General features: G+C 38.9%; 1 protein-coding gene across 1 annotated transcript; it reads right to left on the bottom strand.

Annotated features, from left to right (window-relative positions):
- Positions 1 to 1,603: 1,603 nt before the first annotated feature.
- Positions 1,604 to 24,999, bottom strand: YWHAG (tyrosine 3-monooxygenase/tryptophan 5-monooxygenase activation protein gamma). Its single transcript, XM_063298194.1, has 2 exons — positions 24,571 to 24,999; positions 1,604 to 5,013 (listed from the first exon to the last, which is right to left on the bottom strand). The coding sequence occupies exons 1-2, from the start codon at positions 24,655 to 24,657 to the stop codon at positions 4,357 to 4,359; spliced, it is 744 nt and encodes a 247-aa protein (XP_063154264.1). The 5' UTR covers positions 24,658 to 24,999; the 3' UTR covers positions 1,604 to 4,356.
- Between the last annotated feature and the right edge of the window lie 1,102 nt (positions 25,000 to 26,101).

The raw sequence follows: 26,101 nt of genomic DNA, 5'->3' as shown, positions 1-26,101 counted from the left end.
CTTTTGTTACTCACTGCAAACTGAGTCAGAAAATCTGTAAACTAAAGTAGGTGGAAAAAGAAGGAAAACAGTTTAAGGAGATGCTACTCCCAGCTCAATTCAGAAAATACTTGAAAAGCACAGAATTCCGTGAACACCAGAAAATAATTTTAACCTCTTACAACTTTACATCAAACAGGCCTAAGCTCTCAACAAGCTTGCACATACTTGACAGGCCATGTTACAGCTGATGGTAGTCGAATTGCCAGGGCCTGGAAGGCATGGGGTTGCTGACCAGTGCATTCAGGTGGGGTTCAAGAACATGAAATCTTCAGCCCCTGTTAAAAAGTTGAGTTTTCTATGAACTGGGCTAGTGTCCTGGTGATCGCCATGGAGAAATGTTTCAAGATTCAGAACATGTGACAAGAATAACTGTACCAGCTTCTTTAAACTGATGTTTCCAAGATGCTAGATTACAATTCCCAGTCACAGCCTTGTGTGTTGAGAATTTTCAGAGTTAGAGACCAATATAAGTAACACCAGATTGTGGTGATCTGTGAATAGACTTTCTAGGACAGCCTTTCTCAACTTTTTGACCCTGGAGGAACCCTTGAAATATTTTTCAAGCCTTGGGGAACCCCTGCACATTCAGGCTCAGATGTAGCCAGAAGTTACAAAATTATTATATCCGTTTCATGTGTAGGCCTGTATACATGCATAAACAGTGTTCTTCAACTAAAAATAATGAAACTTACCTCTATAACGTGAAGTTGCCTGAATTTGAAATAAATTTTGAAATAAATTATGATCTCCCAGGGAACCCCTAGTGACCTCTCACAGAACCATAGGGTTCCACAAAACCCTGATTGAGAAACCCTGCTCTAGGATCTCTTTGTCTTATAAATTTATAAGAGTTAACAGTGCATTAGAATAAGGCACCTATTTGTCAAACTGCATTTTTCATCTAGCTCTCCAGCAAGAACTAGAATTTCACAAAGCTTCAGAAAGGGGAAAAAAGGCATACAATGCTGAAGTATGGCATGCCTTATACATATCAAGTATGCATCATGTGACATTTCCAACTCTCCCCTGGATGAATAAACTGCCTGCCTTCAAAAACAAGCATATTTGATAGACTCTGAAAGTGACCATACTTTATGTGATCTCTGATGGCTCTTCCCAGAAGCATCAAATGATAAATATAAATCTTTTAAATCTGCCCAAGCTGTCTACAGATTTTCAAGAAATGCTGATTGCAATGTTTTTAAAGCTTAATAAAACAGTTAAGTTTGCCCAAGCTGTCCAAAGCTTTCCTTGAGACAATGTCAGTGGAAAAAGGCTGCACAACCACTTGTCAGGAAACTACTGACTTGGGTACAAATTATCCCCAAGTAAGGTTCAGTGACAAAAAAAAAACCTTGGGGAATGGCATTAGCTAAAGACCCATTAGTCATCACCTTCATATAACACTCCTTCTCCCCTCTCCCAAAGTACTTCAGGCAGAATTCCAGGACTGCCCAGTTAGCAGAGCTTGCACCAGAGGGCACAATGGCAGCCAGGAACATTCCCAGACCCCCTGCTCATATCTACCAAGAATAAAGCAGACTCCAACACAAGACCATAGTGGAGTAGCATGGACATCAGATCTGTAAGTTTATTTGCTCAATGTACGACGGCTACATAATGACTCACATTCATGATATTCCATCACTGAGGAAAACTGCTAAGAATGGTCCGTGTGTGAAATTATTCCTTACAGAAACACGGAGTTGGAAAAATAATCACTGATTAGACCTTAAAAAGAGTTCACTGCATAACATGACAGAAAAGCACAAACAAAGGCTCATTCAAAGAACATAGTCATTTTTCTCCTACACTGTAATAGTTATAATTTCACCATGACGAACACCAGACATTAAGATTAAGCTAACACTGGTGTTTTCTTTGCTTTCCTTTTTTTTTAAAAAATGATATATAATTGCATGTCACTATAGCAACATCCATAACAGATCAGTTTTGTTACGATCACTATTTGGTAGAGCAAACTTTACCCCCAAAAAGGAAAAATAAAATAAATTAAAAAATTTTAAAAAATTGAAGACTATTGTCATAGGAATACATAACATCTACAGTATAAGTTAATAAATTTCAAGCTACTTTATAGAAATACAACACCAGCATGCACAATATTGTATCAATAGAATAATGGAGCAGTTATTCATTTCACTGGAGAAACAGTTATCATAGGCAAGTGCATTTCTTTAACAAAAAAATTGAAAGAAACCATTCAAGCTGCTCGCATCCCCAACCCCCTGCCCCCCACTCCATATTTAGCCCTCTTGTGCGATCTTTTTCCCCTGCATAAAGTTTTCCTAAAGCAGCCAGAGCTAGAAGCTGGAAAAAAATCAAGAAAGGTTTTGTAATTCCAGTAAATCACTTCCAAATCAAAGCCAGGGATACGCACTGCTCACACAACATGACTGCAAATTAAAGAGAAGCCTTAAAATGTCCTTCCAGTCCACAATATTTCTTAGAGGTTTCAGTCAGTCACTCAAGTTGCAAGCCTCTCCTCCCCAGTAGAGCCAATGGGATGCACAAAACAGGCTACTGGCGTGGCACTTTACTGAAGTGACCCTGAATGGAAAGTCACTGAATGTAAATTACCGCACTGCAACAAAGCACAATTATATTTGGTTTTTAAAAAATGTATCTGCACTGGATGCATTGATGCCGATTTGCCAGGTTTTTGCAATATCAACCCATTTTAAGCTTTTACTTTCTTTGGAATTGCAGATCATCAAGGAAGCTCACCTCACTGTCCAGGTGCACTGTAGCAAACTAAACAGAAAAAAAGCCTATACTACCATGAGAAAGAAGATACCCCTTTTCCACAGAGGAAAACAAATCTGTTTATACAATGGGAGTCATTAGAGCCTAGTTTCCTTCTAAGGTGCTTTTGACTAACAAAAGCAATATTTAAAAAACTGTAATTTACGAAGGAAGAAAAGCAATGAATTTCCAACAACCATTATTTATTTTAAAAGGGGGATGGCAAAAATTCCTGATCAGCCCTAGTATTCCCCCCACTCCTGACATATTAAGAGTTGCAGATGAAAAGAATTTTCTGTACACGTTTTAAATAGGCCAAGACTTTTTAAAATAGGATACTAGCAACAGATTCTTTTCTTTGTGGATGTTTCTATCCTGATAGTTTCACTTATACCAGACTTGCAATACAGAAAGGCCCTGCCTTCAATACAGGCAATGAAGGAAAGGTCTGAGACATGAGGAAAAGACACAGAGGAGATCTGCTGAGAATCTACTACACTAGGAGAAACTTAAGATTATGAGCAAACTGGCAGCATGATCCCTGAGGATGGATTGTGATACCTTTCCCCTTCCTTTAGAGAAGAAGAAATGGCCTTGGAAAATTTCAAGCACTGAATGAGAAAAATACAGGTCTGAATTAGCAATAGTCAAATGGCATTATGTTTTAAGAACTTCTCTTTTGTCTAATTTAAATTCTGAATCCTTTTTGCTGTGGATTCTTGTACTTCTTACAGCTGCTTGCCAAGCATCTATTAAAGTACGGCAAAGAAATCAGAACAAGATGGATGGTTTTCATACAGCATTTAGACATCAGGAAAGCTGGTTTACAGATGTAAGCTAGAGAAGAACATTAAGCCAGGAAGAACAAGCAAAGCAAACTCAAAAGGCTTGATGTAAAATATGGCTGTTGTGTAGAAATACTGTAAACTGTAATTTAATGTTAATACTGCAGGCTACCTTCATCATCTAAACTCCAATGCTTATGATTTTAGAATCTTGTGATCTTTTTAAAATTATGCCATAATAAATGGGAAGTCAAATCTTCCAAAACTGGAGGCGGACAGTAGAGAGACAAGACAAAAACTTCATTTAAACAATAGTGTGACATTTCCTTGAGAAGAGATGACTGGGAAACCTTACTGGAACCACAGAACAGCTTCTCAAACAAAAAACAGAAATCAAACCAAGGGAAAAAAAGAGAGAGGGCCATTCCATTCAAGTTAGTCATCATTAACTTCATGTATGCCTAGCAATTAAGATAACTACAAGACAGCTCCCCTTGAATTAATAATCAACTGAACAGTCCATATGCCATTGTGAGGCTGCTATTCTACTCCATACCACCACAGCCAGCCTGACTTTCCACTAGTGGTGTTTTGGCAAAAGTGTCACAGAGGCAATCAAAGACAGGTTGCGGGGAGCCTCCCTGGAAGATCACACCTCCTTTTCCCCTACCCCACCCCTGACCCCCTCCCCCCCACTTGTGGGAAAAAAAATAAAGACTGCAGTAGTAGCATCGGCGTGCGGCTGCCAGTCCATCCAAAGGGTCTAGTTGTTGCCTTCGCCACCGTCATCATCTTGCTGGTCGCTTGTCCAGAGCGTTAGGTTATCACGGAGCAGCTGCATGATGAGTGTTGAGTCCTTGTAGGAGTCCTCGTTGAGGGTGTCCAGCTCAGCAATGGCATCATCAAACGCCGTCTTGGCCAGGTGGCATGCCTGCTCAGGGGCATTCTGGATCTCATAGTAGAAAACAGAGTAGTTAAGGGCCAGGCCAAGTCGGATGGGGTGAGTTGGCTGCATGTGTTCCTTGCTAATCTCATGAGCTTCATTGTATGCCTTCTCAGAGGATTCCACCACAGTCGCTCTCTTCTCCCCTGTGGCCACCTCAGCAAGGTAGCGGTAATAGTCCCCTTTCATCTTCAAGTAGAAGACTTTGCTCTCATACTGGGTCTCGCTGCAGTTCTTGATCAGGTAGTTGTCTAGGAGACTGAGTACATCCTGGCACACAGCTTCCAGTTCCTTCTCAATCTTCTCACGATAAGCCCGCACCATCTCAATTTTCTTCTCATTGCCATCAGCAGAGGTCTTCTGCTCAATGCTGCTAATTACTCGCCAAGAGGAGCGTCGGGCCCCAACTACATTCTTGTAAGCTACTGACAAGAGGTTTCTTTCTTCATTGGACAGTGGCTCATTCAGCTCTGTCACCTGTATGAGATAAAGGATGACATAATATACTGAATTAATCTTTGCTTTTTCACTGGAAACCATGCCACTTCTAAACTGAACACATCTCAGTGAAATCTTTCTCACCAACCCCCTCCAGTAGAAACCATAGCGTTTTTTTAATACAACATCATAAGATATTCACACCATTAATAGACTTGCTAGCTGAAATAATATGTCATGCAAAAGTTGGGAAATATGAAAGGCATGAAGGTTAAAAAAAGTATAGTCCAAACCAAAGAAACAGTTACTAGCAATAATTAAAATTAATACTGGGAAGAAAATTATGTTAGGTTATAAAAATCATTGGGCACAAAAAAGGGATATATTTTGCTTCTTGGGATATGATACTATTTTAAATAGGGGTTCTTTAGAAATGAACCAAATCAAAGAACTGCAGAAGAACTCAAGCCTGAAAGGCAGTAGCTTGAAATCAAAGTCACAGAATGACCATGGGAAAAGTATATATTTTTATTGTAAGCTGCCCAGAGCACCCCCGTGGGGGAGAGATGGGTGGTGAATAAATTTATAAAATACATACATACATACATACAGGAAGCCAGGGGTCAAGGTTGAAAAAATATGCTAATAAGAGACACAAATGCGCTATAGAGGTAAGACAAATGGAGAAATTTGAAATTCAGAATGCTACCAAGGTCCTAGTCCACTGATTTTCATGTTACTTTTCATGGTCTACAAGACTTGGAAAGTGTTCCTAAAAAAAGAATCTGATCCTAGAAGTCACAGTCTTCTCGTATACTCTAACAACATTTTTATGCTAAATTTAGCTCAACCACTATGCTTAATTTTGGCAAGCAGGTACCCAAAGTGAGTCTTTTGCAGTCCTAAGCAATGGTGTCACAATTACTACAAAAATGCCTATATCTTGCCAACAGAGGAACTCGGCAGCTGCCAGAGTCAACCAAGGGGAAGTATCTGGTTCTGGCACACTGGCAATAATACAAAGATAAACCTTGGTTACACCTCTTACAGAAATACACCAAATTAAAAGAACAATCTCTCTGCACAAATGGAGCTATCATTTTCTAATGCATTAAACAATTTTAGACTGCTCATAGTAGAAGTATTTAATCAGCAACATCAATAACTTGGCACCAGAACTTCAAGGTTGTATATACTTTCCCTAATATCCCTCAGCAGAGGCAGACTCAGCAGAGGCAGGCATGCGGCAGCCTCTAGCAAGAGCATCAAGATAGGATCTCAGTGACAGCAAGGCAAATGGGTATTATATTTAAGAATGCCATTCTGCCCCCTATACAGCATTTCTCCATTTTAGGCCACAGAGTATTTAATTTTTTAAAAAAATGTTTTATAAAATATGCTAGAAAGCTATTTAAAGCTTATTAAGCTAATTTTAATTATAAGGCCTTAACCATGCTTTGTAAGAAGACACTGCCTCTTGGCAATTTTCCTAAGATTTGGTATCTGCTGAGAAGTAAACCTGACATCTAAGTAGTTTGCAAACCTGGAAAGGGATATGCACTTTAGGTGAACAGTGTTGTACAGTATATCAAGTAATCCCTCTAATTTATGACAGATCCACAGACTCCTCATCTTCTGGAACAATACAAAAGACCAAAGCAGACCTGGAGCATGCCCTAGCACAGCTGCCCCAGTTAGACACCTATGATGCTGCATATGCTACAAGTGATAAGCTTACAAGTAACTGTAGACATGATCTGTTCCTTCGTTTAAAAAAGAAACAGCCAGTATTCCTTATTTCCAGAATATTAGAAATATAGGTAAAAACAGGAGTTAAGCACCATCAAAACCCTAGTGGTAAGCTAGTGCAAAGTTCTGTGTTGAAAATTGTTTCAGTTCCCTATAAAATCTTAACTTTATTCTTAGCTTGAAAAAGATGAGTAAACCAGCCTTTCCCAAGAACTCTCCAAATGTCTTGAACTATATTAACCTTGGCGAGCATGATTGATGGGTAGACAAATACCATTTATTTAAGGTTGTAAATCCATTATTGGAGTTATTAGTATTCTACTTGTAAGAATACAACAATCCTGCCAAATTTTACAAGCAGCTCCACATTGAAGGTGAATACATTTATCCTTCCTCCCAACTACTGTAATAAAGTGCTACAAATTACTAAGCCTGACATGTAATTTAACATACAACTTGCCTTTATTGGCAGGCAAAGCTGATTTCCAGAACATCTGGTCTCCTCCATCAGCAGCAAAATGTTAATGCTATAAGGCTTCAGATTGCAGAAATGAAAGATAAACATCAGATTTTTCTATGGCAGCTGTTCCAACATTTTTAATGATATAACTGAAGATACTGCTTTTCTTGCCACCAAAGTGTGCAGTCTTCATAACAAAACAGCTCAGCCTTGAAGCTACATCAATTTTCTCAGTGTTTCAATAACCAAATGTTACTGATCAGTTTCACAAACTGGAGTCAAGGAGTAAAATGGACTGTATTTTTCTTTTGAAAATCGTCAAAGCCTAACCCACGTGGAACTTCACCATGGGAAACAGGCTGAAACAGACATATCTTACTAGCTTCATTTATGTAAGGTATGCATGTCAATGAAACTAAATTGACATGAATACAACTTTAATAGAGATGGGAGTTTCTTTCTAGATATGCGTTGTTTTCTGCTGATCCTGTTGTATGCTTTTATATCACTGCTGTTACATTTATAATTCATTTCATATTAGATATTCAGGAAGGCTGGTGCTCAAATAGGGTATATATTTATCTATTTATGTATTTATTTTCTATCCTGCCTTTATTATTTTTATAAATAACTCAAGGTGGTGAACATACCTAATAATCCTTCCTCCTCCTGTTTTCCCCACAACAGCAACCCTGTGAGGTGGGTTGGGCTGAGAGAGAGGGACTGGCCCAAGGTCACCCAGCCGGCTTTCATGCCTAAGGCGGGACTAGAACTCTCATACCACGCCTGATTGGCTCTTGGGCTGAGAGAGAGGGACTGGCCCAAGGTCACCCAGCCAGCTTTCAGGCCTAAGGCGGGACTAGAACTCTCAGTCTCCTGGTTTCTAGCCCATTGCCTTAGTTGAAGGTGAGCATTTGTGGATGGGAAGACACTCAACGCTACACTATTTTGTATTTTCTGACTGCTACTGCTCTCTGCAGTGGCCAGTTCTCCCCACAATTTAGATACATTGCTGTTGCTAGGGAACAAAATCCTCATCATAAGCAAAGCCTTCTTTGGACCTACTATTCTGCTTACAATCTTGCGTAGTAACAGAGGACCAAGGATACTCATGACATTTAAATTTTAAATAGCAACAAGAACTTTAATTCATTGGCTACTTCAATAAGTGCTATTCAAAACAACCATCAAAGACCACTCGATTTCAAAGCATAATCTTCAGTAAGTAGGTAATTTTGATTATGGATAGTATTAAACTAATTTGGAAAGTCTAATTTATCAAGGTTCTCCTAGGCCAGAATGAGCAGGTTGATATGTGTGACATGTAGTAGATACACAACTTTTAACCATTCAACAGCAAGAAGAGCAACTGACTTGTATTTACCTCAAACTATATTGCTGAAACAAAGCTTGTAGAATAATTAAGAATGGATCTTTCTTAGAAAAACTGTACACTGCATTCAATTCTAGCATACTAATAGTGGAGCTATGCTTCGTTTTCAACTGTGAATCTTTTCCATTGGGCTCCAAATGCTGAATTGCAAGGGGAAAAAAAAAGTCAAGCCTGAAGTGTACCCATCCCTGATCTTGTTAGTAGCTACATCTGTATCAGCTACTAGACAAAATGCAGAAATTGTTTAAATTATTTCTTATCCTGAAATTCCACAAATAACTGGAAGCCAAAACAAAATCTCCTGACTTCTGTCTGTGCCAGAAGGAAGGGTGGGAGATGAATCCAAGGCTCATGCATGTTTATATTAAAATTATAAGTCAACATACTGCTGCTGTAACACCACTGAACTACAGCTGATACAAGGTGTATTTGAGGCTAAATATGGACAGACACTTCCAGAAATTACTGTGCAATTCTATAAACCAAAGTTTCTAGGAAATTAAAGCTATTTTGCAGCAGCACAACTGGGATTTTTCCATTATTTAAAAGTTCACATGACAAAAAAAGTCAGAAAGGAGAGTACTTCTACTTTTCTTTCACAGCAGAATAATAAACTGAATTGCTGATTTTTCAATGAGAAGTTATGCTCCAAATCTCAGCATTCAACATGCCAAGTTGTGGAAGTAGGCAGGAAATGACTGTATCTGGCATTTCAGTTTAATAGCTCTCACTAGGTCATCACTAGTACAGAGATACTGTTATTAGTCCTCTTCAAAAGGGGTTTCTAATTTCAGGAAGTATTGAATTACTTGCATACTACACCTGAATTAAAGACACTCTCAAGTTGAGCTTGATTCTTGATTTATGGAAGAGATTTATGCTGCCTTCTTCCACTGTGTTTTTATTTTTTCCAACTCAGTAGAATGTTAAGAAGTTATGTTAAGGGATTAGGACTCTGTCAACAGGATAATTAGAAAAACTGAAGAGAATGGGACCAATTTCTATGTAGGGGGAGAAGTCAGCAAAAGAAATATTCAGTTAAAAATCTTGGGGCTGCAGAGTAAACAATTCCTCCCGAAAAATCCTGATGCATTCATAAGAAAGATGTAGTTGGGCAATGGTTTGGAATGTTGCTGATTCCTCCACTCTAAGCCTTCCTCTCTTCTGGTCTTGTGACTACAGCAGAGCTGCTATTAAGGGGTTGGAAATAATTCCAGAACTATCTCTGCATGCTTTCCCTGCCTTGACTGACTTCCCAGGCCAGCTCTAATAGCCCCCCTACAATTCCCAAATGGGCCAATCCTGCTTCACTTCTGAGACAAAGCTGGCTAGTTGCTGCCACCTGCTGAGGCATTCTACCCACTAACTTTCCTCAACCTAGCAAGCGGGTTCAGAGAACCTTTCGAGAGATTCAGCATCCTCACTACAGTATATGTTCATATTCTTTGGCCAAAATCTTTAAAGAACTCTTAAGAAAAAAGTCTCAAACTTCTGAACGTTTCTGCATGTGTCCTATAACTTCTTTGAATAAAGCTTGAGATAATCTAGAAATAATTTAAGAACGCACATTCTACCTATGAATTCCGACGATTAATTTAATGGTCTAAACCCTTAAAACATAGCTGGCTTATATCTCTCTGAAAGTAAAATAGAGCTGAACATATGCACCGTCTTGCATTCACTTTGAAACTTGTACACAACACACTGCTGCCTAACTGAAGACTACACTACACACAGGGGGTCACATATGTAACACAAATTGCCATGCCAAGCAACAGGCAGCTTGTACACGTTGGGTACATTAGTAACTTCCCCAGGACTGCAACACCAAACCAGTAGATCTGAGGAAGTAGCTGTAACCTAAATGCTTTCCTGACTACCCTCCCCACTCCCCCCATTTGCTGGTTCACAGGCTCCAATCCCCTCCCTGCTTCAGCCCCCACCAAAAGCAATTTCTTTGAATATATGCACTTCAGGGTGAAGGAAAACCTACCTTACCAACCCTACCTTGCCAAAGCCCCTCTCTTTCAAATCATACACTCATTCTTCTGCAAGAATTCTGATTGGCTAAGTAGAAAAAAAAGGAATGTACCCATCTTAAACTGAAGCCCAGCAACAACAAAAACAACAACAAAAGTTGCCAAAGAACAGCAGAAGCAGGATTTGGGAGGCATATAGATCCCCAACACAGAGATCGATGTTGAAAAGCAAAAGCAATCCTTGCCTGCCTTTAGAACACCATTCATCTGTCTGTGCCACTGTCTTGATTCTCCACAATTATTGGTGACTTCCTTCTGTCTTGCCCAAATCCTCGGAGTATCTCTCATAATTCTTTAATATGATCCCTCTCAAAAAATACCCTGATACTTAGAGCCTTTGTTCACATAAGCACAACATGGATACATTAGCTATAATAATTAGGAAAGGAACTGTCATGTCCTGAATTCTGGAGAGAGAAAAGACAACATCACCTTTTATATGGTTAGCTTGTCCGCTAGCCAAAACACAAGAATCCTGGACTTGCGCTCAGTCTGATTCCCCATGTTTAGCAAAACCTGTACTGTATTTAGTTGTGTTCTATATGATACAAAGCTGTTAGCAGAATTGTGTCTGGGACCATAGTGCATCCTGCTGAGAATTTCCAGAACTAAGGAGCAGAAGATCATCTCTCAATAGTCTAAATTACCTCTACAGTAGTTTAGCTTGAAAAGATAAAATAGAGACAAAGTCTCACCAACTTAATTATCTTGGGAGGAACTCAAGTTGCAATTTCAAGTATTAATACAGTGGGAAACTTTATAAAGGCTGGCTTCTTTTGCAACACAAGTTTTCAATCTGCAGAGTTGTTGTGGATCATTCAATGCTCCACAGTAAGCATGACTGGAGCAAAGAAATAGCTCAAAAATAGGAAATTACTTCATTCCAAAATGCAACACTATCACCAAGAAAAAATATTTAAATTCCATTCCCTGCCCTATTTTTTTTTTAAGATACCAGAAAAATGGCTTAGAACTGTTAATAGATTTAAAGTTGTAATTCTGGTATTTTATGACTGTTCCATGTCTCTCAATTCCGGTTCTTCCTTTAAACAAATTTAAACTAAAATTTGTCTTTACAGGCTAACATATATAATCTGGGCAACGTATTTAAAACAATTTCCCATTTTTCAGAATCAAGTTTCTCTCCGTATAGACTACAGTACCAATGTTCCTTACATGTCATTACTCAACAGTTAATAATTCCACAGCCACATTCTCTTCATGATTCAGGAAGTTATATTTTATAGTTCTGCTGGTAACAAGCCAATTATGTACACGGTTTCACTTCAAACAGCACTGATACTCTAATGTAACTGACCTTGTCTAATAGTTCTGTAAGATTCTCAGTGAACACAAATCAAGATTATGCAAGAAAGAAGTCCTGTAGTTTCAGAGGCATTTCCAAAACAAGCACACAGGTACCGTTGCTTTGCTGCACCTTTTGAGCACATTCTGAAAACACTGGAGGGATTGGAGTGGAATTGTATCACATTGCACTAATCTGTAGACACTAATTGAAGAGAGGGCAATATATCTGAGGTAGGAAACTGTTCAATTATAAGCAGCCCAAAAACCCACTTGGTTTCAGTGATACTTCTGACAAATGTTTGAAACAATGGCTTTATTGGTTTTAAGTGGTTATTGGAAATCATTGTTCCAGTGGGCATTGTCCCTCTAATAGGTTTTCCATTTTTCTATTTCTAGACTATTTCTTAACATAATTTATATTTTTGGCATGCTTTATCATAATTTTCATAAGATACTGCAAGTCTGAGTGGCCATTTCACCCTGACAATTTATTTATTTTTTATTTATTTGATTTCTATAGCCGCCCATCTCAGCAAGTGATATATAATGTAAATTAGCATTATAATTACATGCTCTTTATTAGTTTATTCTTTCATAATGCCCTCATCTTATAGAAAAGTTTCACAATATGATTTTTTCTAGAGTATAATGATTTGGTTGCAGATCAATACCAGTAAAGTATATTGATTACCTATGTTCAATTTATATTCCATATTGTTTTCAGCTGGAAATGTAACAGTAAAGCCTTCTGGACGTCTCCCCAAATGTTCAATATCAGAGCATATACAGTAATACCTGCATAAAGTGGATGCAAGAGAGTTACAGCCTCAGTTTAACTGGTTATTGCATAACTTCATCTAAATTTCAGAACTGCAGGCAGCAGTGTGCCATTCCAGTCTGCTAAGCTGCAACAGAATCAAAAGGAAAACATTTCCACAACTAGTTATCCATCATGAAGCAGGAAAGCATAAAATTCCTTGGCAACGGAATGATGCACTTGCACGTATCAGAGGAGAGGCAGAGCTTTGTGTATTGCAATATATCTTGAAAGGGAAGATTTTACAATAATTAGCATTTACAGCTATCATTTTTCTTTCATCATTCTAATTCATGTCCCCAGAACAGAAAATTCCTCTTTGATCAGAGCATGTCTCCGGCCCAAAGCACACCTTCACTTTTAGGAGCTTTACCTGATTGAAGGATTCAGCTTTCCTAGAAATACTGTGTGTTTCTCTATTATCTTTACTGATAAGAGCATATTTACTCTTGGCAAAAAAAAAGGGGGGGACTTTTAAATATCAGATATCACTTTTAAGGGAATTTTTAAGGATCAGTAATTCCACTATAGATTAGGTCACTAAGCTTTCTTCCCTGAATGGCAAAGGTCAGATAATTGGAAAAAATGTGACCTTGCTTATCAAGCAACAATCCCTAAATTACTTACTTTCATACTATCTTATCATAGCAAAATCAACCTTCCCAAACCTGTTGATCCCTGGATGTGTTGGATCAATTACCACAATTCTGGCTCACTGGAACTTGTACTCTACCCCCCACATTTGGTGAGCATCTTTACACAAGACCAATATACATACTAATGAACAAATTATGTTACAATTAGACTGAAGATCAGCTGATTTAATTCGGGATACTGCAACACTAGAGCAGCTTCCTCCCAATAACTGTCATATTACAACAGACCACTACCCCATCTAACCTTGCAGTGTCTACTCTGACAATGACAGGAGACCCAGGATTGAAATCTCTCTTCCCCCTTTTTGAGATTTAAGTAAAAAAGAAAAATGCTGAATTAAACTTCCTCCCCATGGGAAAAAATATCTATTGAATTGTAACTTCTAACTTCACCACTACCACCAAATCCAGATGGTTTTGCTTCCCACAGAATGCAGCCCCCATTTATTTATTTATCTGGGTTACTGGCCCTTGAGAGAAAATGGTTCAATTCCAATACAGTGCATTATATAATACATTAATTGCACAAAATATTTGGAAGCCAAGAAAAAAATAATGTAACAAAATAATTAAACAGTACATTGCCTGGGAACATTGACGTTTATCTAAGCCATTTACGAAGGAGAAAGATGACTTGCGAGATTACCTGTCTCCAACAGTTTCTGCCCATTCCACAAGATCTGACAGGAGGGCATGCTCTAGATCCCTTTTGTAGAACAGAGCCATCTTGCAGGACTCAGGAGATATGTCTTCTCTACCTCTGTACCTGGCCCTATGGAACAGCTTCCTCCCTGAGATCTGGATGGCCCCAACTAAGCTAGCCTTCCAGAAGGCGAAGACGACCTGACTTTTCCCGCAGGCATTCAGGCCAGGCTATTAGTGGAGCCTGATATGCATGTTTTGGAGGTTGAGTCATTTATGAGATGCCTTGGCTCTTGTATTCCATTATGACAGTGCATACTAATTCTGAAGCCTGTACCAAGTCCCCATGCAGCAAGACTTCATAATGAAGTCAGTTAGTTATCTAAACTTAGGTACTGCTTCACTGCCCTAGGAAACCATACCTGGCATTTAATAATATCTACCAACCCTCCTCAGATTGTTACATGACTTCATGGAAAGCTTTTGAGTATTGCTGAGTAGTGAAATATCATTTTCCAGAAAAATGATAGCAAGAATATTTCTCAGATTTATGAAAGATTGAATGTGAAACACAAATATAAAAAACAGAAAATAAGGGGTAACGGCAAGCACTCTGTTAGTTTGTCTTAGCTGAAGATTCTTTGGGCCTACTGAACCACTCCACCCTTTTCTCAATACTTTATAAATTAAGAAAGGGGTACCTAGTCTATCAGTATTCACAATATGCTGTTTTTTTCCCTGATTACCAGCCTTGAAAGCATAATATACATGAAATTCATCTACCCTTGAAAGTTGTTTTGAAGCTGGTGTAACATACAGAAGCTCAGTGCCCTAAACATAGAAATACTTATTTGGAAGCCAGGTTTTGTCTGTTTTGGAGTACAATTTCAACATGCTACTGAATAGCAAGCATTTGAGATCATGCTCCTCAGTATGAGCTCTTCATGTGTCACGCCCTGAACAAATGTCCTTAACAGAGTTAAGAAATAAGTGTTTTTTTTAAATATAATATTGAGCTTATTCCCTCAATTTTTCACCAAGGAAGCTTCACACTTGCTCATCCATACCTTCTTTTCCTTACTTGCTCTTATTATGCAGGCCAATTTAATCAAGTGGGATACTGCTGCATCTTTATTTATGTCCGCTAAAGAGCTACAGTCAAATGTAAGGCTGATTGTCATATAATATTCAGGTTTCTAATGTTTCAAATTGTGTTCCTCTTTTCTGGGTGTTATCTCCCAACATTTTCTTACACCTAACTTTCTCCTGTTCCCCCTGATCTATTCCATCACCACTGTTTCTTCCTTTTTCCTAACTTCACCTGCTTCTGTTAGCCAGCTGCCTATTCAAGATTCTGCATATTCCTAGACCTAATAATGTAGAGGAACATTTTCTACTATCATCCTTTTTCTGCAGAAACCCTTCCATTTCTTATGCAATTTCACAAAGGTACCAAATTAATGGATACACTTGGAAAAATTGTGCTTAGAAAATACCCACAAGAATTGCTTAATTTTTCTCATAAAGGCAGAGAACCTAGAACTTTCTCTTATGGTTCACTCATCAATAAGCCTAAGAGAGGGTGCTGTATCTGAATATGGTAAGTCAGATCCAACCATCCCACAAACAGACAATTTTCCAATTTAAGAAAAAGCAACATTGCTTATTCAGTTATTTTTTTACAAATGTCCTCTCTTATGCCTTCACAGTGGTTCCCGTCCATTGTAGGATCTATGCAGCTCCACTAACAGCAGTTAGGCATTTCTACTTGCCTAATCCTTTCATGTTATAGGAAATTCAGCAACTATTTCTAGGTGTTGCATCATTATAGTACATTATTACTGGCTTTACAATACAGAATATAATTACCTCAAGCTCCCAAGTTTTAACTAATTATTACAATTATTTATTATAGTATAATTTATACTATATATAGTATAAATTATAATTATAGCATAATTATTTCAAATATTTGAATTTAGTATACCATCAATTTTTAATACTATTTTAAAACCTGGAAAATTTTCCAAACTTTCATTTGGAAAGTTATTGGAAAACATCCTCCATGTATGATTAGCAAACTGTGCAACAATCCTAACATTCAAAGGCTACCAGCTAATGACAACTTATTCATACAAGTACTAATAGAGTTGACTATAACATTTTAGTATCATGATCCTGTCTTTCAAGGATCTTTCCTTCACCAGAAAGATATACTGTACATTATGCTGTTCTAAATTCCTCAAGTATTTTATGGAAGTGATGCCTCTTATTCATCACAAAATCAGAGTGGACAGTGGGTGCAAGAACAGTATGATCAGCAATCTATCAAACCATAGGGATTATACAAATAATGTTAATGCACAAGCAATCAAAGACTCCACATAGTTTCTCTATGGAGACAGGCAGAATCATCTCTACAATGCCATGGGACCAAACAAGATGCATTTTTTAAAAAAAAAAATGGCTTTTGAAATAGCTCCGCTTCATGTAAAGTATTTTAGCTGTACTGAAATCACAGGAAGTAGAAAAAAATTATCCAAGTCACTAGGTTTTGTAAAAGCTCCAAATAATTAATTATTATTGAAGTGGAACAGTTATTAGCAAAGGATAACTGTGCCCCATGCTACAGAAAGCATTTCTTTATTTATAAATTCTTACCAGCTTTAGTAAAATATAAACAAGTAGCCATGGGTCAAAAACTCACCACTTTTCCCACTCTAGACTACCCAATAGACAAAAAGGCAAAATCCTTCTGGAATAAAACATTTTAAAAAAAAGATACAAAACCCATGAGCACCTGGAAAGATGGGCCAGAAATTTCTGCAAGGTCAACATTTTCTATGGAAAAATTTTCCACTCCTAGGCAAGGTTACTCATTTCAGAATTGTATAACATTCACTTTTCAGGTGACTGTGTAAAAAATTAAGATGTTAAAAGTATACTGCAGTTGAATATTTTATTTCCAAATGGATAACACCATTTCCAATATTCCACAAAATATACATTTTCCCCTCACATATCAAAAGCTTTTAGTTTCTTTAAAAACAATGTTCAAACCTCCTAAAATAGACTAAGTTGATTTTTTTCAAATACTACTGCAGACTACAGACTATGATTACCAAGATGAACATTCTAATCTGAATCATTTGCATAGGAACATTTGCTGGAAAATTCACATCTATAGCAAGCACTGAAGAAAAAGATGTGCTGTGATAGAAGAGAGGTAAAGAGGAAATGCAGCAACATATTCTGTTCAAGCTGTAACCTACGCAGTACTGTTGCTATGGAGACAGAAGGGGAATGTTCCCACCAAAGTCCTCACATTTAGTGACCTAAAATATTTGCAACTGATGAATATTCACCTAGTAATTGACTAGTTTTGAGCAAATCTGAACTTTAATTGAAAGCTAAGCTGTATCTCCATAACTAGGCAAATTTCAGGTATTTGCACTTAATTCGGTACCACTGCAGCTGCCTCAGAGTCAGCTGTTCAAAAAGTCTGTCATTACTTAGTAGATATGGCTACATTTTAAGAGATGATATCACTCCCAGAATACAAGCCAATTCTGAAACCCATTTATTCTTGTTTTGATAGCAGCTTCTATCAACTATTTACATGGTTATGCATGCATCAGTAAACAATTAATGAAATTCCATCTAAGTTCTTCTGAATTTAAAAAAATGGAAATGACATTATATGAAACTGTTATATAAATATGATTTACCAGTCATTGGACATCAATGTGTGGCTGGGCATAGATTTCTGTTGGATGAAGATTATCTGACAATATCAAGAAGTCTTAGCAATTCTTATTAAGGAACTGAGGAATCTGCCTTGTTGCAACACACAGGGGACATGCAAAATGTTCCATTCATGTAACAGTGGGATTTGGGTGGTCCATGCCCAAACTGAAACATGCATGTTTTTGATGTTTTGGTCCACATATGGAATGAAATAGAACATTTTATTCCAGATAATGTACAAAATGCAGTTTTTCCAAGTAGAAGTGAAGGGGTAACTCAAAGTGGGAAAAAGCCAAGATGAGAGGTTTTCCAGGTGATGATGTATGCAGCAACTGTAAGGCAGATGAAGGGCAGAAGGGCATTAGGAAAGACAGGATGGGAAGGCCAGAGAAATATACCACACTGGGACATTGGTGGCAACTGATAAGCAGGGAAGGGGAGTCAAGCGCTGCGATGATTGGGGGTTAGGTAGCCAGTTGAAAGGCCACACAGGAAAGAGAGGTTAGATGGGGCAGCTCACACCACCCTTGCCATACTTGCCCCATAATTAGGGGATGTTGTTTCAGTTAAAGCCTGAAACAAGCAAAACATTCTAGTTTTTGTTTTTGCTGATCCAAAATGGTTGAGCACAACTTCCAGAACGCAATGGTTTATTTGGGTTTTAAAACATGATAGTTTCCATTTTGTTCTCTAAAGCCCACTATTCATCATAAGCTGAAAGACTAAGGTCTTACATTGCTGCAGTATGCCACTCAGGAAAAAAGGAGAGAGAGATGCAAACTGAAGAAGGTTCTAGAAGTGAAAAAGATTTTCTTCCATTAAAAACCCCTAAACCACACAGGTTTCTAGGGAGCAAGCGATAACATTTAACTTCTACATTTTGACATCTCTCACTTTCAGGCAGGCATATGGCAACTATGTACAAGCCAGCTTATTCATCTTGGAAATCCTGAGTTAACACATTAGCAGAAGGCCCTTTTCTTCTTCCTCTTGAGATTTTTAGAGGATGGCAAACAGCAGAAAATTAAATGTCACAAGATACAAACATAGGCAAAAGGTGAATTTCCCTAGCTGCAAACCTTGTCTGAAGGGTGGATGACCCTATTAACTTAAAACTGGAGTACCACAATATTACACATCTACAACAAAGGTCCAGACACCTGAAGTGTACAAGCTAGACAAGCAACGTTTCATAGTGTGAAAGAAGCTGAAGACTATCTTATTTAGCATTGACTACCATAAACAGGATTCTCTACACCAAATGCCAGCAATGAATTAGACACAGTTATATAGCCACAGCATCACACAGGCTGAAAATGCCCATTTCTACTGATCTTGTATAGCATAATTTAAAGCTATTTCTCCCACCAAATGGAACACTGGTCCCTACTGTAAGAAAAAAAAAACAGAGTTAGTAGGTTATTAAGCTTTATAAACAAGGAAGCAATTAGAAAATTAAGGAAGTAATCCTATATACTTACCTGAAACTGGAAGTAAATACTATGGAACTCAATAAAGCTTACTTCTGAGCAAAATGCATAGGACTGCACTATACCTTGATTAGCAAATGTTTATATTTAAAGCAACTAATACTAAATAATGGTTTAATGGCATACAGCATAATTATTCTAAGAAAATACCCAAATGCAAAGTTATTAAGTATCATGCAACACTAGAAAGCAGAACTACACTCCTTATTTAATTCCTTAGAGCCAAAACCTCTCAGCTATGTGCCCTTGCTTAGCTCCTAAAAAGAGAGCTCAATAATTAATCTGATGCCCTTTTAAAAGCCATATAAAAGTCAATTTGATTTTGCAACTTGGATTTTCATCAGAGTTTACATCTTTCTTCTAACATTATCTATTATGCATTAACTCAGTGATAGACAATCTGGAAGTTAAATCTCAAAGTCCATCACTATTTGGTTTTTTTCATATGAAGGAAACATCTGGCCAGGTAGACAGCCAATGAGCCACCCACATACACACTATCAGATGTATTTGGGGACAGGTGAGAAATGACAGAAAAAGAGCATTACCTCTTGCTCCTACCTGCTACCCTTGAGTTCTGTAACAGCTGACTTCCTCCATGTCCTTCAATTAAATTTAACAATTTTCAAGTCATAAACTATCTCACCATGATACAGAATTTTCAAACAGCTAGAGCTCACCATTTACTATGTGCTAGTTCCTGAGCTAACAGAAACACTGCAGTTGCAAAGGGCAGATTTCTAATCTATCTTTGTACAGCGATAGCCTTTTCAGTAAATGGTACATTAAAGGTCACCTGTAACATCACACTTTGCCCTAATGCTATTATTAAGTTTTGGACCCTTAGATACAGAGAAACATTCAAAAAGGGTTACAAGGCACTTCCTATTCTAAAGAAGGGAAATAGAAAATTACTTGTTAGTAGCTTTCCCATAAGTCTTCAACACAACTGTGTAATGCCTTGTTAATATATATCTGGTGATTTAAGTTTTGTTAACTAAGAACATTCAAGGCTGAATTAAGATACAGTTTTCAAGTTCCAGAAGGCCCAGTAATTACAGATAAATGGTAAAAAATAGAATCACATACTATTTAACTTACCATGTCCTTTTACATGAAATCTGAATTAACTCAAAATAATGATGAAGATGAAGTAGATAAATTAGGGGTCCAAAGCTGTTGCATGAAAATATCCAGGCACCATGCAGGTCCTATGAACTGAGAATTGGTAAGCACTTTATCTTCAGATTGTAAGTAATTGTTATTGATCTAGGTATCCTATAATAAGCCTAACAGCTATGAAGTTGATCCATGAGTTCCATGTTGAAGCATCCATTGCAGAGATGCTCTCAGCACACCCTGTTGGACTTTACCTGCATAGAGTCTTCTCATTTCAGTAGGTTGATTATTTTAACAGATGGCCTTCAAGCTCACCCAAGTGCAGATGCAACAAGGCTCTGTAGGACAATGTGCTGTCTTATGTGCATGCTACATATAGAACAATCAGCAAATGAATACTGATCCACAACACATAAGGACTTCAAGGTTTGCACATCACAGCAGCTATATTTTATCTCTAAAACTAGAGGCAGTACACCTTTGAATGCCACAGGCCTTAAAAGAGAAGAATGCATGACTGTCTTGATGTCCTGCTGAGTCTGGCTGGCTATCATGAGAAACAGAATGCTAGCTATTGATCTGATGCAGAAGACTTCTTCTTACATTTAAGAAACAATTTAATTATGCTGGCATGCCTCCACTACTAGTTTCTCTTTTGTCAGTCCAATGTACCCTACTACAGGTATCTAAGCTTACTAGGTTAATTAAGAGATGAACCACAAACCACATTTAGGATGCAGTCTAAGAATCCTAGAACATTATATTTGGTTGTGGGTACCATTTTAATTGTAATTCTATTTCTGCATTACCTGAGACAAAATGCTATATGTACACAGTCAGTCACCACCTGGGTGCACTGCAGCCTCTATTGTTATGTGACATCATTCTCATACAATGGGAAATCAGTGCTAGGTCATAAGTCTTGCACACAGCTGGAATGGGGTAGAGTGATATGAGATATGGCTGTTAGGTTTGTAAGTCATTTCTGAATAGAATAGCTCAATTTTTTTTGCCTTAGCTTAAACAGAGGGCAACAAGCAGAGGCTTTCAAAGATTTAGATGCTAACTGTTGAAGAGATGCTGTAATAGAGTGGGCTGCTGTTTGGAAGAGATTACATTTCCATTACTATTTTACATACAGAGTAGACTTTTAACACAAAATTATTGTTAAGGGATACTTAAGGAAAACACAGGAAACACACAAAAGAAATTTGGAAAGCTACTGGAGAAATCAGGCACCAAGGAGTCAGAATCTCAGCTGCTCTATATGCACTGATTGGCATCAAGCCACATTGCAGAAATGGGCTGCCCAATATTAATAGAGTACCACTATGCCATATACTGATCTCCATCCCATTTATATTGCTAGCTGAATCTTTCTCTGTTCTCAAAAAAGCTCTGGCAGTTCCATTTCCTTGACAAACACAAGGTTAGGACAAAATGGTGCAATAAGATAAAGAGCAGCATCTTAGGCAGACTGCGACAATTCAGATCAGTATTCGCTATTCATCAGAGAGAGGCCATGCTGGCTTCTCTTAAAGGCTCAGACCTGACTAACAAGGCAAATATAAAGAACTGTTCTCCCCTTTAAAGCAACCCCTCCCTCCCTCTCTCCACCCAGTCTAGCCTCTCTGCAATATGACAAATGCAGAATCTTCTGGAATGACTTGATACTGCCTCCCACGATTGCTTTGTTTGCAAGATCAGATCAAAAATTTCTTTTTTACTTATTGGATTGTAAAAAGATATGAAATAAATTTCTCCAATTTGCAGCATTTAAGAACTCTGTTCCACAGTGACCTATTAACTGTACCAAAATTAATCCCTCCTTAGCTTAATTCTGAATAAACCTTCAAATAAACACTTTTGAAAAGACAGCCTATATAAAGATGAAGGTTATACCACAAAAGGAAAGAACTCTCTCATCAGAAGCTCAAGAAAAGGATGCACTATAGCTGATAGAAAAAAAAATAGCCCAAGAAAGAAATTATGCAGTAATTAATGTATAAAGATAATTTTCAATTGAGATTTCTCCCTATAATGTCTTACCCAACATCCCCCTCCCCCAAAGAATGTTGGATGGAAAACTGAGGTGTTTAAAGATTTGCAGTTCAGGAAGAATATGCTTTTTCTGATCAAAATCACAATCTTAGCTCACTGTCTGTCATGAAGCAGATTAAGGGATGTGGTGGTTGCTGATTGTGGGTGGGGCTGCCTGTGGGAGTGAGGGGGTGGGCATACTAGCTGAATTACTGGGAAAGACTACTAGGGAGTGGCACCGCCCAAGCACTAGAGAGGGGGAGCAAAAGGGGAAAAAAGACGGAACATCCATACCACTAGTTATATCCTCTCAGGAGAACATAGGATTACTCATATTTCTGCAATATGGTGACACAAAGGGAGGGGCAGTAGTACAGCTTACCCTCAAAGTACTGAAACATAAGTAGCACAAAAATCCCCCCCTTCTTCAATGCAGGAAAGAGACTATTTTAACTAGGCCCAATGATGAGGCAAAACACAGAACAGTTTCATCACTCTACCCAGCAGCAAGCAAAAATGGTAGAGGAAGGTGATTACAACTAATATTATAAAGTAACCCAGTTAAAACAAAGATTCAGTGTGCACATGCTGCCTGTGACACCCTAACAACTTTATGGAACAAGGAGAGAAAATACTAGCTTAAGCTCAGAACTGCATTTGAAAATGCCATTTAAGAGGACCCAAGCATTATTCAATTATTTCACAGAAGGTCACTTTTCTCTAAAATGGAGTAATTAGCCTTTGAACTTCCAAAGATTACATTGCATAATATGACTGACAGTAAAGGCAGAGTACTCCATTTTTTTTCTTAAAGGGAAGAGAGATTTCCTCAGCATGGAAGAGACATTTATACTCTGGCAGAGGTATTCCCTCTAGAAGAGAAAGAAAAAAAAATCTCTTCTGTGGATATGAATGGAGAAAGGGGAAAATTTCAGTCTGAGAGACAGGAAAAGTATGCTCCCTTTCCAGCACAGAAAGGGACATGCTTCTCTCCTTCCCTCTCTTAAGCAGGGTGGGGCATTTGCTCTGGAAGTTTTTAAGAAATAAGATTCTTATCACTTATCCAGTATCAGTAATGTGTTATTTCAAGTACTTTATAAAGATATACAAAAACACAGATACAACTGGTTGCATGCCAGGACAGAAGAGATTTAGATGGGATGGGGGTGTTACGAACAAGATCGCCCCCAAGGAAGGGTAATTTCCTTTTGACACGTGCTGGAAGAAAGGAGCTCTTTTTCTCTAGGCGTGGCAGAGCCAGGAAGACAGAGTGCAGTCTTTGCTCCCTGAAGCCATTTCCATGATTTAAAAGTGACAGAAGAAACTACAATACCTCAGCCCCAAAGTATTTCTGTATGGGACAAGGATGTGTGTGTATGTGTATATATACACACACACACACATAGAGTGCATAGAAAGTTAAGTGTAGAAAACCTTAAATATTGTACCCCTATCATAAATTTCTTCAAATCTAATAACTGCCAATTCCTCCACCACCACCCCGCCCTCCAAAATCGATGATTCATCATGAGAAGGACATTTTCTACAGCCCCTATATTGAATGGGCTTCAAAGCGAAACACATTCATAAATTAGCACGAAGGAAGAGAGTATTAACACCGTTTTGAGAGGCCACTTTTTCCTATCCCTTTTGGGAAGAAGCTAGGTGAGAGGGTACAGGAAAAAAAGCTTTTCTCGGCACTCCCTCCCTTTCCTTTCGTTTGAATAAAGTGTATTTTCTCCCCATCCTCGTTAAAAAAAGACTGTTCCCCGCCAAAAAAAAAAAAAAAAATCCTACCCATATCACTATTGATCGGCCAAGGGAGAGGAAAAAAAACAGTACATTGCTCGCTTTCTACATATTGTACTTATTTCCTCTAACATATATTTCACCAAAGCGTCAGCCCATCTCCTCACACAAATGGAGGACGGGAGGGAAAGCCTACTGCCACTTTTTAAAATTACTTCTCCTCCTCATATAGATTGGGAGAGAAAAGTGGAGATTATTTTCCCTTCTACTTCAAAGAGTCACCAGACATAAGCTCCCAAAGGATAATTTTCCTTCAAAAGGGGGAGGCGGGAGGGCCCTTTTATTGCCGCTACGGCGGGGACGGGAGGGCAGAAAAGGGCGACTTACGTTCTTCATGGCAGCCGCCATGTCGTCGTATCTCTCGGCTTGTTCTGCCAGCCGGGCTTTCTGCACCAGCTGCTCGCGGTCGACCATCTTTACAGGACTTTTCAGAGGCTGGGAGGTTTTGCTTCCTTAAATATTTTTGTTCTGCTCCCGACCGAGGCTAGAGAGAGAGAGACTGAGGAGGAGAGAGAGAGAAACACAGAAACAAAACCAAAAAGAAGCCAGAGGGCAGGCGATTGGCTGGTCGGCCGGCCGGCCGAAGCTGGGTCGCGCGCGAGGCGGGCGGCTCAGCGGTGTTGCTCCCAGAGTGCGAGACAACTCGCCTCTTTTCCCCTTCACGCTCGCGCCGCTACTGCTCTTACGGCAGCGGCGACGGAGAAGGCGGCAGCTGTAGTAGCAGTGGTGGCTGCACCCAAGAGGTATGCGCATGCGCCTCTTTGCCTCTCGTGGATCCTCTCGCCCCGCCAAGGCCCCTCCTCTTTTCTCCTGTCCGCGCCCCTTTTGGAGCCACGCCTCCTTAGCCTCTTAGGGAAGAGAGAAAAAAGCGCACGGGCGCCGAAACTGCCCACGGCGGCCGGGCTACTCCTGGGTGACGCACCCATGAGAAGCACCATGGGAGTTGTAGTTTGAGGGAGGAACTAGGTATGATCAGGGAGAAGGCTGCTTCGGATGAGAAACACCCAGTTTCCAGAGAGCAGCGCTCGTGCTTGGTGCTTTGCAGTCTCTTGGATGAAGGCAAAAAAATAAGTCGTGGTAATGCAGGACATTAGAATTGATAATGAAGATGCTGAAATGATAGGTAGCATCTGCCTTTTCACCCGAAGGACCAGGTTAAGATAGATGTCATGGAGAAAATATATGTAGTCACTAAGAGCTGACACCGACTTAAACGTCTTGGAAGAGATACTCAGGTGCTCTGATGTGTCAGTGCCTGCAAAGATCAGAATCATGTAGGCAGTGGTTTTCCCTGTGACGCTCTATGGAAGGGAAGGTTGGACTTTGAAGAAGCAGGATAGGAAGAGTGTTGATGCTTTTGAACTTTGGGGTTGGAGAAGGCTCCTGCGAATACTGTGGACAGCCAAGAAAACAAACCAATGGATCACCGAACAACCTAAGAGTTCTCACTCAAGGCACAAATGACCAGGCTCAAATTATCCTACTTGGGGCACATTATGCAAAGACCTAACACTCTGGAGAAGGTTCTGATGCTGGGAAAGGTGGAAGGAAAGAGAAGAAGAGGACAATCAGCAGCAGGGTGGATGGACGCAGTTACAGTGGCGATGGGGGCACCATTGGAAGACCTGAAGGACCAACCAGGACAGATCCTCATGTAGAAAATCTATGTGGTCGCTAGGCGGTTATCACTGATTTGATGGTACATAATCAGTCAATACAGGACAATATTTTACAACGATATTGTTAGAATGTTTTAAGTCACATTGACCTGATTAGTATGAACTTATATCTTCTTGCAATGCTGCAACTGCAGTAATTAGGGTTTAAAACATTATTAAAGCAGGGCTTCTGTAGATGG

The sequence above is a fragment of the Candoia aspera genome, chromosome 1, assembly GCF_035149785.1.
Source record: "Candoia aspera isolate rCanAsp1 chromosome 1, rCanAsp1.hap2, whole genome shotgun sequence".
NCBI classification, from domain to species: Eukaryota; Metazoa; Chordata; class Lepidosauria; order Squamata; family Boidae; genus Candoia; species Candoia aspera.
Note: the sequence above shows the minus strand (reverse complement) of the source record. Positions and strands in the feature narration are given on the sequence as shown.

Coding starts and splice junctions, on each gene's coding strand:
- YWHAG (XM_063298194.1), bottom strand. CDS start 24,657: ATGGTCGACCGCGAGCAGCTGGTGCAGAAAGCCCGGCTGGCAGAACAA. Junction 5,014..24,570: donor TGGCGGCTGCCATGAAGAAC/GTAAGTCGCCCT, acceptor TATCTCATACAG/GTGACAGAGCTGAATGAGCC.